Raw genomic sequence first — 18,884 nt, forward strand, 5'->3', positions numbered from 1 at the left:
CACGCTTTACTGGAACTTATGCCCTGGCATAAGAGAGACAACAAAAGAGAGAGAGAATTATCTGGCTTGCTGACTCCTTGAAAAGAACCGGTAGGGAATTTTTATTAGGCAAAGCACAGAAATTGACGTCAGAGGTAGGGTGTGCTGCTGGGCAAAGCACATGAGAAGTAGGGTATGCAGGTCAGCATTACCTGGTTGCAATGGTTATTTTGAGGAATGGGCCACCTGGTGGTCTGGCCAGTGGCAACAAGACTGTAAATCAATTGCTCAGCATACCTTCCCAAGGTGGGACACCCTGCAACATTGGTTATCTCCTAAGGCCAGTTCCTGGAATTAAGTAAAAGGATGACTAGTGGACATGTCGTCAGTGAGGTAGTGGTGTGGGTTTTGTGATCAGTGGGAACGCATAAAAGAATGCTTTAGTGGGGAGTGAGCCGAAACCAAGCCCCATCCCTACTCTATCTCAAAGTGAATTCAGAAAAGGGGATTTAAAGAATTCTTTTTTTTTTTTTTTTTTTGTTTGAGATGGAGTCTCACTCTGTCGCCCAGGCTGGAGTGCAGTGGCCCCATCTCGGCTCACTGCAAGCTCCGCCTCCCCGCTTCACACCATTCTCCTGCCTCAGCCTGCCGAGTAGCTGGGACTACAGGCACCTGCCACCACACCCGGCTAATTTTTTGTATTTTTAGTAGAGATGGGGTTTCACCATGTTAGCCAGGATGGTCTCGATCTCCTGACGTCGTGATCCGCCCGCCTTGGCCTCCCAAAGTGCTGGGATTACAGACGTGAGCCACTGCACCCAGCCTTAAAGAATTCTTAAAGGAAGTAAAGTTAACTTTGAAAGAACTGTCAGGATTTGGATTGACCGAAAGGAGTGGGGAGGCTTAGGGAGGAGGTACTTGCCAGACACTGGGTCATGGCAGTGGTGGGTGAAGCTGCAGTAGCCTAGGGCAGGGATGGATAGGGGGTCTGGGCATGAAGGATGTTTGGCTGGACTAGACTTTACAAAGCCTTATCCAGGCTTTTAAAATTACTCTTTCCAGACTTCATCTGAGACTCCTTCTTCAGCCAACATTCTTTAGCCCTGAATACATTTCCTATCCTCATCTTTCTCCTCTTTTTTTTTCTTTTTTCCTTTCTTTTACATGTTTAAATTTAAACCATTCTTTGTGACCTGTTTTCCTGGGGGAATCATGGCAAGACCGAGAAGAATGATGGTGCTTGTTAGGGGATGTCCTGTCTCTCTGAACTTTGGGGTCTTATGCATTAAATAATTTTCCTGACGAGCCCAAGTGCTCCCTCTGGTCTACAATCCCTGGTGGCCGTCCTTCACCCCTTGGGCAAGCATTGCATACAGCTCATGGCCCTCCCTCTACCATACCCTCCACCCCTGTTCTCCTAGGCTCCCTCCTCCAGGAATTTCATCACTTCCTAGAACAGCCAGAACATTTGTGGTCTATTTCTCTGTTAGTGTTTAACCAAACATCTATTCTAAAGGAAGGGCTGAACTGATGGAAGAAATGCTGATAGCCTGAGACTCAGGAAGACAACTTCTGCAGGGTGACTCCCTGGCCTCTGGAGGAGACAGAAGGAGGGCAGCACTCCAGTGGCACAGAAGTGAGACACAATGGAATCAGGCTTCACCTCCAAGGACACTTATCTAAGGCATTTTAACCCTCGGGATTACCTAGAAAAATATTATAAGTTTGGGTCTAGGCACTCTGCAGAAAGCCAGATTCTTAAGCACCTTCTGAAAAATCTTTTCAAGATATTCTGCCTAGGTAAGTCTGTTGTCCACATGTCTCCCCACTAACATGAGTCCTATAGATAGAGTCTCAGGGCATGACTGGGTTTTGTGTCTATCATTGTTGCTTCACAGCCCTTTTGGCATCCCCATTTATTTAACTAGGATAAAAATGAATATTGGTGTAGCGATTCCACAGTTTACAAAGTGCTTTTGTATCTACTGTCTCACTTAGTCATGCAAAAGGAAACCAGAGGGCCGGAGTGCTGTCCTGAGTCTACCTTGATTTGCTAGGCGACTTGAGGGAGACTTTTAGCCTCAAAGGACCACTTAAGTGGAAATTCTAAAACAGTACCTTTTCTGATCCTAACTCAAGGGAATGCTGTGAATATGCGTGAGATAAAGACCTCCCAATATATGAAGAACTGGGTGCTTTTTGAAGAAATACATTATATAAACTCAATTTTTTTTTTTAAATTAACTTTCCTTGAAAGTATTGCTTAATAGTTTTTACATTCTTCGTGCAACAGCCTTTCTGGATCTGGTGTTCAGTTTGTACACCAGAAGTAGATCTTTTTTACCTTCTCCTAGACCTTAAAATTCCTGGCGACATGCCTCCACTCTGGATTGGGGAATGAAAAATGAAAAGATTTCTTTTTCTTTTTTACTTTAAATTGTATTAATGTTTGAGGTTTTTCATGGGCTTTATTTAAAATTCAAGTGAGACATTTTTGGTGTTTTTGATATTTGTATTTTCTTTGTCACTATGATGTAAATTACAGGGATTTTGGGAAAATATGGGATTTTTATTTTTTATTTTTATTTTTTGGAGATGTAGGTCTCACTCTGTTGCCGAGGCTGGATGGAGTACAGGGATGTGATCACAGCTCATCATAGTCTCGAACTCCTGGACTCAAGGGATCCTTCTGCCTCAGCCTCTCCAATAACTAGGTCTTCAGGTGCATGCCACCAGGCCCAGCTAATTTTTAAAATTTTTTGTGGAGATGAGGTCTCACTATGTTGTCCAGGCTGGTCTCATCCTCCAGGCCTCAAATGATCCTCCTGCCTTGGCCTTCCAGAGTACTGGGACTATAGGCATGATCCACTGTGCCTGGCCCAGAAAAGATGTTTTAAAAGAACATTTTGAGGGAAAAGTTGTGAACAGTAGTGGTCTGTCTTTGAGGATCATCAGCACAGTCCCAGGGATGACAATGTAAATTTGACTCTGCCCACTGCCATGAGATGCCTGACTTCTCCTCTTTGTTCCTCCCGCTAACCCAGATGGTGTGAAGGGAGACCTGCTGATTGACATCGGCTCTGGCCCCACTATCTATCAGCTCCTTTCTGCTTGTGAATCCTTTAAGGAGATCATCGTCACTGACTACTCAGACCAGAACCTGCAGGAGCTGAAGAAGTGGCTGAAGAAAGAGCCAGAGGCCTTTGACTGGTCCCCAGTGGTGACCTATGTGTGTGATCTTGAAGGGAACAGGTAGAGAAACTGGTGTCTACTTCTTGGCTTTCGAAGTTACCTGAGTGATGGTTGGCAAAAGCAACAGATAGGGACCAAAGAGAAATCCAAGTGGAGAATGAATGATAACGAGAGAGCGAGAGCAAGAGAGATGAGATAGGCCTGTGTGTATGCGTGTTTATAAATTTGTGTATGTACACGTGCATGTGTGCACCAGAATAACAGAAGACACAGGGAGAGGGTGGAAGAAATGGATACTGAGCAAAGAGGAGTAAACCCCCAAACTTTCCAGGCCTGTGGGGACAAGAACAGTGTGCAGTCAAGTACCTTGGGACCTAGGTTTAGGACAGCTGCAAGTAAAAGGCTAACCCAACTTCTCACCAGCAGCTTTTGGATGTCAGGGCTTGTCCCTCACCTCACTGTCACACTGTTATAGCCATCCAAGCCTACAGAATTTGTCTGTGAGTGTGGCTAATGCTGACATCACCAGATACAACCAAAAGCTGACTAGGTTTTTAAACTGAGGTAAGCAACATAAAGGAATTATTTGAGAAGAATTTATTAATCACCATCCATGAAAGTAGACTTTATATGCTCACAACTAATGGTCAAGATCTTACTCTACCATATCTACAAATAAATTTATGCAAATGAATCTTATTTGTTCACATAAATTTTAATTTCTTCCAACGTGGGAAATTGGCAATAGCCTATTAGCCAGCGGTAGCCATGTCTGCAATTCACTGTCTTTCTCGTGTCCTTATGCATCTCCATCTTTTGCTGATTGTCTGACAATCTCCAGTCTATTCCCCAACTGATCATTCACTCCTGGAGCAACATTTCTCTGCTGCTATGCATATTGCTGAGACCCCACAGACTTCTTTGCAAACTGCATAAAAAGACAAATGTATGCAATTATAGTATCTGCAAATAAAATTAGATTTTGTTCTTCTATTCCAACTTTACACTTTTTATTTATTTTTCTGCCCTTATTATGTTTGCAAAAACTTTCAATACAATTTTGGATAGAAATGATGACAGCAGACCTCTGTGCCTTGTTCCATATTCTAGGAGAAAAAATGTTCAATGATTTATCATTAAGTATATTAACTATCGATTTTTCATATTCTTTGTCAGACTAAGTTCTGCATTCCTAGCTTTTTTGAAATTTTAATCAAATGTTGAATTTTGTCAAAATGTGTTTGCGTTTATCAAGATGGTCATATGATTTTCTTCCTGTATTCTGAAAATGTGAATTACATTGGATGATTTTTAATGTTACACCAAAGTGGCATAAACTGCTTGGTCATGAAGTATTATTCTTTTTATGTATTGCTGGATGTGGTTTTCTAATTTTCTGTTAAGGATTTTTGCATCTATATTTATGAGGGATATTGAGCTATAATTTTCTTCTAGTGTGCTTCACAAATTTTGATATCAGCATGATGCTGGAGTCATAAAATGAGTTGGGAGTGATTTCCCCTCTTCTATTTTCTGAAAGACTTTGAGTATTATTAGTATAATTTCCTTCTGAAATGATTGATAGCATTCACCAGTGAAGCCAGGGGAATCTGAAAGGTTTGTGTGAGAGAAGACTGTATTAAAAATAGTATTTCTTTAATGGTTACTTGGATTTTCTGTTTCTTCTTTGGTCTGTTTTGGTAAGTGGTATTTTTCAAGAAGTTTGTCATTTTCATCTTGGTTGTCAACTTTATTGACTTTTTTTTTTTTACAATATCCTTTTAATACCTTGTTATGTCTGTAGGATCTGTAGTGATCTCTCCTCTTTCATTCTTGATACTGGTAATTTGTCTTGTTTTCTTTCTTTTGTCTTGATCAACCTTTCTACAGATTGATCATTTTATTAATCTTTTCCAAGAACCAAAGTTTGGCTTTGTTAATTTTCTCTATTGTCTGTCCATTTTCTATTTCATTGGTTTCTGCTCTTATTTTTGGTAATTTTCTTTCTTCTACTTATTTTAATTTTAATTCTTTTCTAGTTTAATTTTTTTCTAGCTTTCTAAAATTTCTTGTTTTTAATTCTTCTTTTAGCTTCTTAAGTTGGAAGCTTATACCATTTATTTCACATATCTCTTTCTTCTAATGTAGGCATTTAATGCTGCAAATTTCCTTTAGCACTGTTTTAACTACATCTCATGATTCTTGTATGTGGTGTTTTTATTTTCAAATTCAGCTTACTGTCTCATTTCCTTTGTAATTTCTTTTTTGACCGCAAATTATTTTGAATTATACTGCTTAATTTCCAAAGTATTGGGGTTTTTCTAGATATCTTATTGTTATTGCTTTCAAATTAAATTTTGTTGTAGTCAGAGATTTATTTTGTGGCTCTGCATATGGTCGATCTCAGTAAATGTTCTATGTGCTTTCTACATTGAAAAGAGTGTATATTGTTCAGTTGTAGGTATAGTTTCTATAGATATCAATTAAATCAGGCAGTTGATAGTATTGTTCAAATTCTCTACATCCTTACTGACGTTTTGTTTACTCTCTCTGTCAATTACTGAGAGAGAGGTGTTCATGTCTCAAACTATGATTGTTGATTTATCCTTTGCTCCCTGTAGTTCTGTCAACGTTTGCTTTATGCATTTTGACACTTGTTTTTAGCTCTGTTATATACATTTTTAAGATTGTTATGTCTTCTTGATGAACTGACCATTTTACCATTGTGAAATATCTCCCTTTATTTCCAGTAATGTATTTGTCTTGAAGTCTACTTTTTCTGATGTTAATATAGCTACATCAGCCTTCCTGTGCTTGCTATTTTGCATGGTGTGGTGGGCAGCCTCTAAGATGGCCCCCAATAATCCTTGTGTCAGTATTTTCACCTTTGGGTAATCCCCTTGCCTAGAATATCTACTGGATTTAGTGATTCATTACTGACAAATTTGGTAGAATGCAGCTATATTATACCACATATAATTATGTGAAATTATAATATCACATAATTTAATTGTGATATTAAATTAAAAAGGACTACAGCACCACTACACTATTAGATGTAGGCCAGAATCTGGAAGACTGACAACACCAAATGCTGATGAGGCTGTGGAGAAACAGGAACTCTCATTTATTGTTTGTGGGAATTAAAAATGGTGTAGCCACTTTGGAAGAGAGTTCGACTATTCCTTGCAAAACCATTCCATGTAGCAGTTGCACTCCTTGGTATGTAACCCAAAAAGTCGAAAACTTATATCCACACAAAAAAACTGTACACAGATGTTTATAGTAGCTATATTCATAATTGCCAAAAATTGAAAGCAACGAAGATATCCTTCAGTAGGTGAATGAACAAATAAACTGTGGTACAGTTGGACAATGAAATTATATCCAGTGCTAAAAAGAAATGAGCTATCAAGCCACAAAAAGATGTGGAGGAAATGTAAATACAATTACTAATTGAAAGAAGCAAATCTTAAAAGGCTACATGTATGATTCCAACTATATGACATTCTGGAAAATGCAAAACTAGGGCAGAAGTAAAGAAGATCAGCAGTTGCCAGGGTCAGGGAGGGAGGTAGAGTATAGAGGATTTTTTAGGGCAGTGAGACTACTCCGTACGATACTATAGTGGTGGACACATGTCATTATATATTTGTCCAAATCCCTGGAATGTACAATACCAAGAGTGAATCTTAATGTAGATTATAGACTTTGGGTGATAATGGTATGCCAATGTAGGCCTTCTGCTTGATTTTTGCAGTGAACCTAATGTTGCTGTAAGAAACAAAATCAATTTTTTAAAAATGACAGCTTTTTATTGGGTATTCTCTCTACCTCCTCTCTCGTCCTGGGGAGTGAGCTTGGAACTAAATTTCCCCCAGTTGAACCACAAAAAACAGTGAAATAAATGTTTGTCATTTTTAGCTGCTAAATTTTGGGGATAATTTATCCTACAGTTATATATAACTAATATACATGATATATCTACATAGCTTTTTCTACCCTTCTGTTTTCAGATTATGTTTTCTCTTGTTAATCCAGACTGACAATTTCTGCCTCTAACTGGGTTGTTTAGTCCATTTACATATAATGTAATTACTAATATTACAGGGTTGAATTTAAGTCTACCATCTTGGTATATGTTTTCTATCTGTCCCATCTGATTGTTGTTCACCTGTGTCTTTCTTCCAGTTTTCCCTTGGTGAATGCAGTAATTTTTAGTATTCCATTTAGTATAAGTGTACATATTTTTAATATTTCTTTTTTTATCTCCTCTATTAACCTCTTCTGTGTCTTGTGTGAGTTTATATGGTTTTTCTAGAAATTGCAATATGCATCCTTGACATATCTACTGTCTCATGAAGGATGTAAAATATTCCAACGTGTAATTTCCTTAACTGACTTTCCTGGCCCTTATGTTCTTGCCATATATTTTATTTCTATGTTTAATACTATAATACATATATTGTTATTAGTTTGCTTTAGTTAGTGCTTTTATTTCTATTGTCTTATTTTTAATTATGATTTTTAAAATAAAATTTACTATGTTTACTACGTTTAAGTGTTAGTTGAATAGTGTTAAGTACAGTCACATACGTCAGTATACAGTTTTAAACAATGCATATAACAATATACAAAAAACATAGGAATTTTGGACTGAATGTTTTTATCCCTCTCTCCCAATTTCTGTGTTGAAATCCTAACCCCCTTATGATGGTATTAAGAGGTCAGAGCTTTGAGAGGTCATAGGTCATGAAAGTGGAGATTTCATGCATGGAATTAGTGCCCTTATAAAAGGAACCCCAGGCCGGGCGCGGTGGCTCAAGCCTGTAATCCCAGCACTTTGGGAGGCCGAGACGGGCGGATCACGAGGTCAGGAGATCGAGACCATCCTGGCTAACACGGTGAAACCCCGTCTCTACTAAAAATACAAAAACTAGCCGGGCGAGGTGGCAGGCGCCTGTAGTCCCAGCTACTTGGGAGGCTGAGGCAGGAGAATGGCGTAAACCCGGGAGGCGGAGCTTGCAGTGAGCTGAGATCCGGCCACTGCACTCCAGTCCGGGCGACAAAGCGAGACTCCGCCTCAAAAAAACAAAAAACAAACAAACAAACAAAAAAAGGAACCCCAGAGGCCGGCGCGGTGGCTCAAGCCTGTAATCCCAGCATTTTGGGAGGCCGAGATGGGCGGATCACGAGGTCAGGAGATCGAGACCATCCTGGCTAACACAGTGAAACCCCGTCTCTACTAAAAATACAAAAACTAGCTGGGCAAGGTGGCGGGCGCCTGTAGTCCCAGCTACTCGGGAGGCTGAGGCAGGAGAATGGCGTGAACCCGGGAGGCGGAGCTTGCAGTGAGCTGAGATCCGGCCACTGCACTCCAGTCCGGGCGACAGAGCGAGACTCCGCCTCAAAAAAATAAAAATAAAATAAAATAAAATAAAATAAAAGGAACATCAGAGAGCTCTCTAGCTCTCCTTCTGCCTTATAAAGATACAATAAGAAGTCAGCTGTCTGTGGTCCAGAAGAGTCCTCATTCAGACCCTGACCAGGCTGGCATCCTAATCTCAGACTTCCAGCCTTTAAAATTGTGGGAAATAAATTTCTGTTGTTTATAAGCCACCAGTCTATGGTATCCTGTTACAGGAGCCCAAAATAACTAAGGCTATATTATGCATATGTTTAAGATCTTTTATGTTTACCCACATACCTTTCTTCTCCAGTGTTTTTCATTCCATTCCCAGGATCTGTTCTTCTGCTTGGCGTCATTTTCCTTCACCTGAAGAACTTATTTTAGTGTTACTTATAATGCAGGTCTGTTGGAGACAAATTCTCTTAACTTATCAAGTCAGGTAAAAAGTTAGTAATTGTTTTCCTCTCTGCTAACTTGAGGAATTTAACAATTTTTGATACCCAAAGTCGCCTGGCATCTCTCTTCCCAGTATTTATTATTGAAACCTGAGATTTTAAAATTCAAATATTATAATTTAAAGTATTACTTTTATATTTTCTTTCAAGATCAGTTTGGACATTTGCTTTTGGTTTGTAATCAAATTTAGAATTATTTGGACATATTTGGTGCTCATTTTATACAAGTTTTCTAGATATTGAGTCTTTAATTTTGATTCATCTGTCAACTGAATAGATCTTCAAATATTTGTTTCAAGAAGAACACACAGTGACATGTTTTCTAAGTCCATGCATATATGAGAATGTATTTGTCACCCTTACACATGAACAAAATCATAAAATTGTTTAAATATTGCCCCATTTTTTCCTGACATGTAGTAAGAAGTTGAGAGAGGTTATTCTATTTTTTTTGAGACAGGGTCTTGGTCTGTCACCCACACTGGAGTGCAGTGGTGAGATCTCACTGTAACCTTGACTTTCTGAGCTCAGGTGATCTTCCTACTTCAGCCTCCTGGGTAGCTGGGACTACAGGTCCACACTGCTGTAACTAGCTAATTTTTTGTAGAGATGGGAGTTTTGCTCTGTTGCCCAGGCCGGTGAGAGCCTATTTTCATATGCCATTTTTACCTGTATACCCCTGACTTAGAATTTTATGTTGGCTCTAGCCTTCAAAGTGGAGCTATATTCTTCAACATAAAAATAATTTCATACACCTTTTTTTCTCTTGACTATATGATTCCACAGAATGAAACTGACATTAACTACAAGCAATTGCAGCTATGACAATTTAGATAATATCTAAAATTATTTAGTAAATAAGGAAATTCCCAGGATTTGTAGAATCTCAGGGAAACTTTGTAAAAATAAATAAATAAATAAATAAGTCTTCAGTCATTGTTAGACAACACACCTTTCCAAAGTCCAAATCATCTGTCAAGAAGGCTTTTGAAACTTCGTTCTCACTTTCTGTATCCACCACCGGCCTTTCCATCTCATTCAAAAATAAACCCTTACAATCTAACAGGATAGTAAAGGCATTGCTTATCTCACACCTGAATTGTCAGCTTTGAACAACTGGCTCTTGAGACACTGTCCCTTCCCAATAACTCTGTTGGAAACTGCATTTTTGGCAGTAAATTTCTGCATTCTTACCGTTATCCTTGTGCTAGATCCTGTAGCTTTAATTATTTTGAGAATGATAGTGATCCTATGTAACTCATGTCTTTCCTGCATCTTCAAGTAGCTTTATCAACCTACAACCTGTTTCCTTCAAGACGTCAAGGTGATTTCTTCTTTATCTGAAGCTTTTTCTTGTGCTAAAGGCTGACAAAGACATATGTACTGTCTCCTGTTCTTCTACCTCTGCATTTAAATACCACTCATTTTAAATTAGCTGGCCATGGTGGTACACACCCATATTCCCAGCTACTGGGGAGGCTGAGGAGACAGGATCACTTGAGCTTGGGAGATTGAGGCTGCAGTGAGCTGTGGTCACATTCCAGACTGGCTGGCAGAGTGACACTTTGTCTCAAAAATAATAATAAAAATAAATAACCTTCATTTTTACAACTATCTAACAAAGTCGTAAGAAAGTCAAACACTAAGATACAACTACTCAAGCTTATTCCATGAACAGAGGAATATGAGCTCTTTCCTTAAGGAATTGTGGAAGCTGCATTACTTAACCTATGGTTCCTGGAACTTGGAATGCATAGCTTAGGCTTGTGGTCCCTGGACTGGTAGTTTTGACAACATGTGGGAGCTTTTGGAAATGCAGGCTCTCAGGCCCCACTAGCTACCTACAGAATCAGAACCTTCACTGTAATATCTGCTAAGGGTGGTATGCACATTACAGTAGAAGAAGCACTGGTGTCTGGAGCAGGGCTCCCCTCCAGGTATGCCAGGACACACACACAGGTGGGTGGGAATCAGCTGCAGGCATGCTGTCCAAGCTGTTTTCCTTGGCCTTCTGGACAGCAGGTAGGGCCTGGAGCACCTCCTGGTTGCCTCTGTAGAGAGTGGCTCCTCCTCATTTTTTCTTTTTTTTTTTTTTATTATATTTTAAGTTCTAGGGTACATGTGCACAACGTGCAGGTTTGTTACATATGTGTACATATGCCATGTTGGTGTACTGCACCCATTAACTCGTCATTAACATTAGATATATCTCCTAATACTATCCCTCTCCCCTCCCCTCACCCCGGTGTGTGATGTTCCCCACCCTGTGTCCAAGTGTTCTCATTGTTCAATTCCCACCTATGAGTGAGAACATGAGGTGTTTGGTTTTCTGTGCTTGTGATAGTTTGCTTAGAATGATGGTTTCCAGCTTCATCCATGTCCCTACAAAAGACATGAACTCATCCTTTTTTATGGCTGCATAGTATTCCATGGTGTATATGTGCCACATTTTCTTAATTCAGTCTGCCATTGATGGACATTTGGGTTGGTTCCAGGTCTTTGCTATTGTGAATAGTGCCGCAATAAACATACGTGTGCATGTGTCTTTATAGCAGCATGATTTATAATCCCTTTGGTATGTACCCAGTAATGGGATGGCTGGGTCAAATGGTATTTCTAGTTCTAGATCCTTGAGGAATCACCACACTGTCTTCCACAATGGTTGAACTATAGTCCAACCGACAGTGTAAAAGTGTTCCTATTTCTCCACATCCTCTCCAGCACCTGTTGTTGCCTGACTTTTTAATGATTGCCATTCTAACTGGTGTGAGATGGTATCTCATTGTGGTTTTGATTTACATTTCTCTGATGGCCAATGATGATGAGCATTTTTTCATGCATTTGTTGGCTGCATAAATGTCTTCTTTTGAGAAGTGTCTGTTCATATCCTTCACCCACTTTTTGATAGGGTTGTTTGATTTTTTTCTTGTAAATTTGTTTAAGTTCTTTGTAGATTCTGGATATTATCCCTTTTTCAGATGGGTAGATTGTAAAATTTTTCCCCCATTCTGTAGGTTGCCTGTTCACTCTGATGGTAGTTTCTTTTGCTGTGCAGAAGCTCTTTAGTTTAATTAGATCCCATTTGTCAATTTTGGCTTTTGTTGCTATTGCTTTTGGTGTTTTAGTCATAAAGTCCTTGACCATGCCTATGGCCTGAATGGTATCGCATAGGTTTTCTTCTAGGGTTTTTATGGTTTTAGGTCTAATATTTAAGTCTTTAATCCATCTCGAATTAATTTTTGTATAAGGTGTAAGGAAGGGGTCCAGTTTCAGTTTTCTGTATATGGCTAGCCAGTTTTTCCAACACCATTTATTAAATAGGGAATCCTTTTCCCATTTCTTGTCTTTGTCAGGTTTGTCAAAGATCAGATAGTTGTAGATGTGTGGTGTTATTTCTGAGGCCTGTGTTCTGTTCCATTGATCTATATCTCTGTTTTGGCACCAGTACCATGCTGTTTTGGTTATTGTAGCCTTGTAGTATAGTTTCAAGTCAGGTAGTGTGATGCCTCCAGCTTTGTTCTTTTTGCTTAGGATTGCCTTGGCTATATGGGCTCTTTTTTGGTTCCATGTGAAATTTAAAGTACATACCGTAGCCTTGTAGTATAGTTTGAAGTCAGGTAGCATGCTCCTCTTAACCTCAGCATACCTGAGAGAAGAAAGCTTGGGCTCCTGTCGAGGTGGTAGTTCTCTGAGGTAAATGCTATCTGTGCAAAGACCTCCATTTCTATTTAGAAGATGTTTGTATGTTGTCCAAATATAGACACAGTTGTGCCAAATGTGTTCCACAAACTAGTGAACCACCTCTATTCTAAAGCATCTCTGGACTTTCACAACTTGCAAAAGGATATTGATATGCTTTTTCAAAACCAGGATCTTGATGATCATGACAATTATTTCAGTGACACCTAGGAACCATTCCTGCCTTTTACAAGGATGCCTCTCTCTTAAATAGGTGCTCTTGCCACCTTATCTCCCCGGGAAAATTCACAGGGCAGGTTGAAAAACCTTCAACTAACTATTTCCTCAGTTGTAAACATTTCTACTCACAGGTCTCAGAGCACCTCAAACTCAGTGTGTCCAAAACAGAGCTACGATCTGCTCCAGATCTGCTTTATTTCTGATATTTTTAGCTGCTTGATTGGCACCATCATATAATAAATTGGACAAGCCAGAACCTGGAAGTGAATCTTGTCCTTTCCCTCTCTGTCATGTTCCACATGTAACTTAACATCAAGCTCTGTCCGTTTTACTTCCTGACTTCCTCTGTAACCCATTTCTTCCCATGTTTACCATCATCTGGTCCCAGCTACCCGTTTCCCTCCTGACTGCCCTCCCACTTCCACTCTTGCCCCGCCACTCAATTCTTCTCTGCCCTGCAGCCCAAATGACCCTCTCAAAATGTAAATCCGATCATGTCACTCTCCTCTTTAGTGCTCCCTAGTGACTCTCCGGAGCTTTTGGAATGAAAAGCAAAATTCCTGTCATGGTCCACAAAGCCCTGCCTAGTCTGGCTCCTGCCAACCTGTTTCCCCACAATCCAGCCACGTTGGCACTCTCCTCCTCTGTTTCCTCCCACCACGTGGCCTTTGCACTTGTGGTTTCATCTTACTGGAATTTCCTCCTGCCCTCCCTACTTGCTTCGGTCTGGTTAACTCCTACATATTTATCCTCTATATCTCTGCTTGCCCGACTCCCTTTTGGAAGAGCTTTTCCTGATTCTCTAAGTCAAGGGGAGCTCCCAACATCTCCCCATTAGTGCCATGCTCCTTTCCTTCCTTGCGTTTGTCAGTTTTAATTTCCACTTCTGTGAGTGATCATCGGGTTAATGCTTTCTCCCGCCACCCACTGGTCTGCAATCTCCATGAGGTTAGAATCTGTTTCTCATTTGTTCATCCTTGTGGCCCCAGTGCCCAGCCTATTTCCTGTAACATAATAGAGGTTTAAAACATATTTGGAAAATACATGAATACCCACATTTTGCTTTTCAGACTCTTCCTTCTAGAATATCGTTCACCTGATTTGGGTGTGGGGTGTGGTCTGCATCAAAGGTGCACCAATGATTATTCCTTGCCCATACAATTCTCACAGTGACCTCCAAGCTTACTTAGCCTTGATTTCCTTGACCTGTTTTGATGGTTCTTTCTCAGGAGAGCCTGCAGGAACTTCTGGGGTTGGGGCTTTGGGGGTGTGAGAACAATGAAAAACAGCTTGTCTGGGAGATTCTGATGCACTGCTGGCGTTGCCGAGAGAAGGCAGGAGGAACCGCCTCTAAATCTCAGGATAGTTCACCTGGAATGTGGGAAGACATTCTCAGAAAGGGTTCTTCCCGGGGCTCTCCTCTTCATCCTTTCTTGCCTCCCTCCCTCCCTCCCCATACCCCTTGTGGAGACTGGGTCTGCTCCACAATGCTTTGCTGGTTAACTCCTTCCAAGAGCTCAATACCCAGGGGTCACTCCTATTCTTAGTGCTCTGGGGCCTGGGCTCTTAACACACTCAGTGTGGCTTTTATAGATGCATATTTACAGGGGACAGGGCTGCCTTTTTTTGCATATTGTTTCATGTGAAAGGGTAGATCTTTAGAACTAAAGAAATGGCCACGCCGCTGTTAGCTTTCCGCAAAACAGCATAGCACTCTCCTGGTGTGTGTTTATTACCCACCCCATGAGCTAAATGTGAGGCAAAGTGGTCATTGGCTGGGTCTCCGGTGAGTCCATTTCCCTGCGTTGCCCCAAGGTGTATGCAGGCTTTACACAGCTACCTTGGCAACTGACTTCCCCAATGTTTGCTGTGTGTCCAAGGACAAGCAGGGATCTACCACACTGGGTGTTTCTAGCAAATTTCCCTCTCAAATTGGCACATTCTCTGTGAGCTTTGGAGACTTCACAGTGTGGCTCACAGTTTGGGAACAATTTGCATCATCATCTGACTGGCAAGTTCTGGTTCTGTGGTAACTCAGAGTTTCAAATAGCTTAATACACAATAGGGCACAGAGATTGGTTCTGCTTCTGATGTAATCAAACAAACATTTCCACAATGTTCCCGTTATAGAGGATCATCCCGAAACACATCCCCCAAAACATGTTGTCACTATTCTCCCTTTTGGTATACACTTTATTATGATTCTTGTGTGCAGATAGGTTACTTAAGTTTTTCTGTTCTAGACTAGTTTGCCTATTCAAATGCATGTTTCTCACACACTTCCACAGTGTTAAATCATTTTTTTTTTGTTATTCTTAAGGTGTTCTATCAAATCATCCATGTTGCATCAAGGCTGGGAGGTAGCTTTGTAACTTGTTTCCCACCTTAGAATGAGTAACTGTCTGCTTTGTCCAGGACTGCAAGGGGAACTTAGAATATGGGATTTTTAAGGATTCAAACTAGAAAATCCAAGGCAAATCAGGACAAAGTGGTCACCCTGCTACCATTTCTAGCCTTGACAAAGGAGCAGGTAGACCCAACCAAGGATAATTTTTGTTTTCTATGTAGATACCAGTTTAGTGGTATCTACACTAAATGGTAGGTAGTGGTTGGTAGGAATTCCCTGAAATCAACACCTTGCTAAGCTTATCTCTCTCTCTCTCTCTCTTTTAATATAACAGTTTATTGAGATATAACTCACATACCGTACAATTAATGTGCCCATTTAAATTGTGAAATTCAGTAGTTTTTAGTATACTCTCAGAGTTGTGCAACCTTCATCACAATCAATTTTACAACATTTTCATAATTCTCAAAAGAAACTCTGTACCCATTAGCAGCCACTCCCATTTCTCTCCAAATCCCTCAGTTCCTGGCAACCACTGGTCTGCTTTCAGTCTCTGTAGCTTTGCCTTTTCTGGGTATTTCATATAAATGGAATCATACAATATGTGGCCTTTTGGTTCTGGCTTTTTTCATTTAACCTATGTCTTCAAGGTCCATCCATGTTATAGCATGTGTCAGAATTTCATTTCTTTTTGTTGCCAAAAAATATTCCATTATATGTGTATATCACATTTTATTTACCTATTCAGAAGTTGACAGTTGCATTGTTTGTACCTTTTAGCTATTTATAAACATTCATTACAAGTTTTTGTATGGACATATGTTTTCATTTCTCTTGGGTATATACCTAGACAGATTTCCTGGGTCATGTGGTAACTCTATATTTAACCTTTTAAGGAACTGCCAGTCTGTTTTCCAAAGTAGCTGGACTATTTTACATTGTCAGCAACAGTGTATGTAGGTTCCAGTTTCTGCACATCCTTGCCAACACTTGATATTATCTTTTTTATTATAGCCATCATAGTGATGTGAAGTGCTATCTCATGGTTTTGATTTGCATTTCTCTGATGGCTGACAATGTTGAGCATGTTTTCATATGCTAATTGCTAAGCTTCTTAAATGGAAAATTATAGCAAGCATAAAGCATGTTTGCAAAGAAGTGATTATATTCACTAGGATTAAGATCTTAAGTGAATATTTAAGATGCCCATGTCTACTGTCTACTCTCTCAAATCAAGTTTTATTTAAACCATTGACTTTTCCTCATGACTAGAAATTGTCCCAGTTAAAGTCTCCCTCACTTGCTGGAATGTGGGGCCATCTCTGCTATCTGTCAAGCCTTGATGTCCAAGTGGCCGTCTTCTCCTGGAGTCTGCATCAGATGGTGGAGTGTGCATTTCCAGAGCATGAGACTGGGTCTGCTCCACAATGCTTTGCTGGTTAACTCCTTCCAAGAGCTCAATACCCAGGGGTCACTCCTATTCTTAGTGCTCTGGGGCCTGGGCTCTTAACACACTCAGTGTTTCTTCCCCTTTTGTCACTTATCTGATCTTCTGCTACTTCTTTCTCCTTTGTCCACCCCTGCTCTCCAGTTTCTCTTGTGCACTCTGTTTATTGAATTTTGATCATTTGTTTGTTCCTTTCTTCCTCCTGTAACAAATTCAAATAGGATACAAGCCACTCTGTCCCATCTCCTGCCCTTGCCTTCTCTTCTTTCATTCTTTTATTAACTGATTTTTCTCTCGAGAATCACCATTGGGCCAGGTGTGGTGGTGGCTCATACCTGTAATTCCAACAGTTTGAGAGGCTGAGGCGGGAGGATCACTTGAGGCCAGAAGTTCAAGACCAGCCTGGGCAACATAGGGAGACCCTGTCTCTATAAAACAATAAACTAGCCTAGAGTGGTGTTGCATGACTGTAATCCCAGTGCTTTGGGAGACTGAAGTGAGAGGATCCCTTGTGCCCAGGAGTTTGAGGTTGCAGTGAGCTATGATGGCGCCACTGCACTCCATCCTGTGCAACAGAAGAAGACCCTGTCTCGAGAAACAAAACAAAATAAAAAACCCAAAACATGCCATTGATTTGGCAGAAAAGGACAGGGTTCCTGCCTAGGCTACCAAAAACACGATCTCTGTCAGAAAACATACTATCTGCAATATTTTTTGGAATCTAAGAATGGGAAATGTAGCTTTCTTCTCTCTAGGAGTGCCCTGTTCACAGCTGTGGGATGATGATCAATAGTTCCTAAAAAGGTCTATGGATGATCTCACCACTGTTATTGATCAGCAACTACTGCAAAGATAATGTTACAGCATTTGAAACCCTTTATTATTAATACTTGTTCTGTATGGGTCAAGTAGCCACTACCTTACAGTTTGGAAGATGGGACAAGTATGATAATAACAACAAATAAATACTAATAAATGAGCCAGTATAGTATAAGTGAGTGCTATACTAAGCAGGGAAGGAGGAATCATTTCATGGAGGGAAGTCCATGGTAGTGGCAGGCTGCTAGGTATTATCATTTTCACGTACTATTCACTTTATAAAGAGATTCAACGTGGCTCGGGGTAGTACCGTCTCATTCAAATGCCAAAATGGCCCCTCGGTTCTTCTTTCTCTCCTTTTCCAATAGAGGAGGCCCTAAGGATACACAACTGGGACAATATGGCCATTTTTAGCCTTGACTCAAGAGATCTGGGTTTCCCATGACTGGAGTGGAAAACAATGTTTGTGGGTTTGTGTTTTTCAGAGTCAAGGGTCCAGAGAAGGAGGAGAAGTTGAGGCAGGCGGTCAAGCAGGTGCTGAAGTGTGACGTGACTCAGAACCAGCCGCTGGGGGCCGTCCCCTTACCCCTGGCTGACTGCCTGCTTAGCACGCTGTGTCTGGATGCTGCCTGCCCAGACCTCCCCACCTACCGCAGGGCACTCAGGAACCTCGGCAGCCTACTGAAGCCAGGGGGCTTCCTGGTGATCATGGACGCACTGAAGAGCAGCTACTACATGATTGGCGAGCAGAAGTTCTCCAGCCTCTCCCTGGGCCGGGAGGCAGTAGAGGCTGCTGTGAAAGAGGCTGGCTACACGATCGAATGGTTTGAGGTGATCTCACAAAGTTATTCTTCCACCATGGCCAACAACGAAGGACTTTTCTCCCTGGTGGGGAGGAAGCTGAGCAGATCCCTGTGATGCCTGTGACCTCAATTAAAGCAATTCCTTTGACCTGTCCAGTTGACTTCAGTACTTGGTTCTAACTGCCAAGTCATGTGCTGAGTAGAGGCTCAGTGGTTGGGGCCTGATGGTTCATCTAGGACAGGACTGGAGAGGTCAGTCTACAAACAATCCACTGACCACTTGGAGCTTCACACAAATGTTGGTGCTATGGGACCCAAAGATGAGCAATTGGTATTCCAGTCTTCATTGCCTGTGTTTACAAAAGAAGACCTCACTTCCCTAAACATCTAGTTATGGGGACTCAAGCCCATACCTGCCTACAGGGAAGTGTCTGTAGTTATTCACTATTAGTTTCCTAGGGGGCGCTGCTGTCTCCTTCTTTCCCAGGAATGGGCTTCTCCTATTCTTCAACTC

At 40.8% G+C, this 18,884-nt stretch overlaps 1 protein-coding gene across 1 annotated transcript; it reads left to right on the forward strand.

Annotated features, from left to right (window-relative positions):
* The first annotated feature begins 662 nt into the window (after nucleotides 1–662).
* NNMT (nicotinamide N-methyltransferase) lies at nucleotides 663–18,526 on the forward strand. Its single transcript, XM_033204709.1, has 3 exons — nucleotides 663–1,779; nucleotides 3,024–3,231; nucleotides 18,053–18,526. The coding sequence occupies exons 1-3, from the start codon at nucleotides 1,626–1,628 to the stop codon at nucleotides 18,483–18,485; spliced, it is 795 nt and encodes a 264-aa protein (XP_033060600.1). The 5' UTR covers nucleotides 663–1,625; the 3' UTR covers nucleotides 18,486–18,526.
* The last annotated feature ends 358 nt before the right edge of the window (nucleotides 18,527–18,884 follow it).

The sequence above is a fragment of the Trachypithecus francoisi genome, unplaced genomic scaffold, assembly GCF_009764315.1.
Source record: "Trachypithecus francoisi isolate TF-2019V2 unplaced genomic scaffold, Tfra_2.0 Lachesis_group8, whole genome shotgun sequence".
Classification (NCBI taxonomy): Eukaryota; Metazoa; Chordata; class Mammalia; order Primates; family Cercopithecidae; genus Trachypithecus; species Trachypithecus francoisi.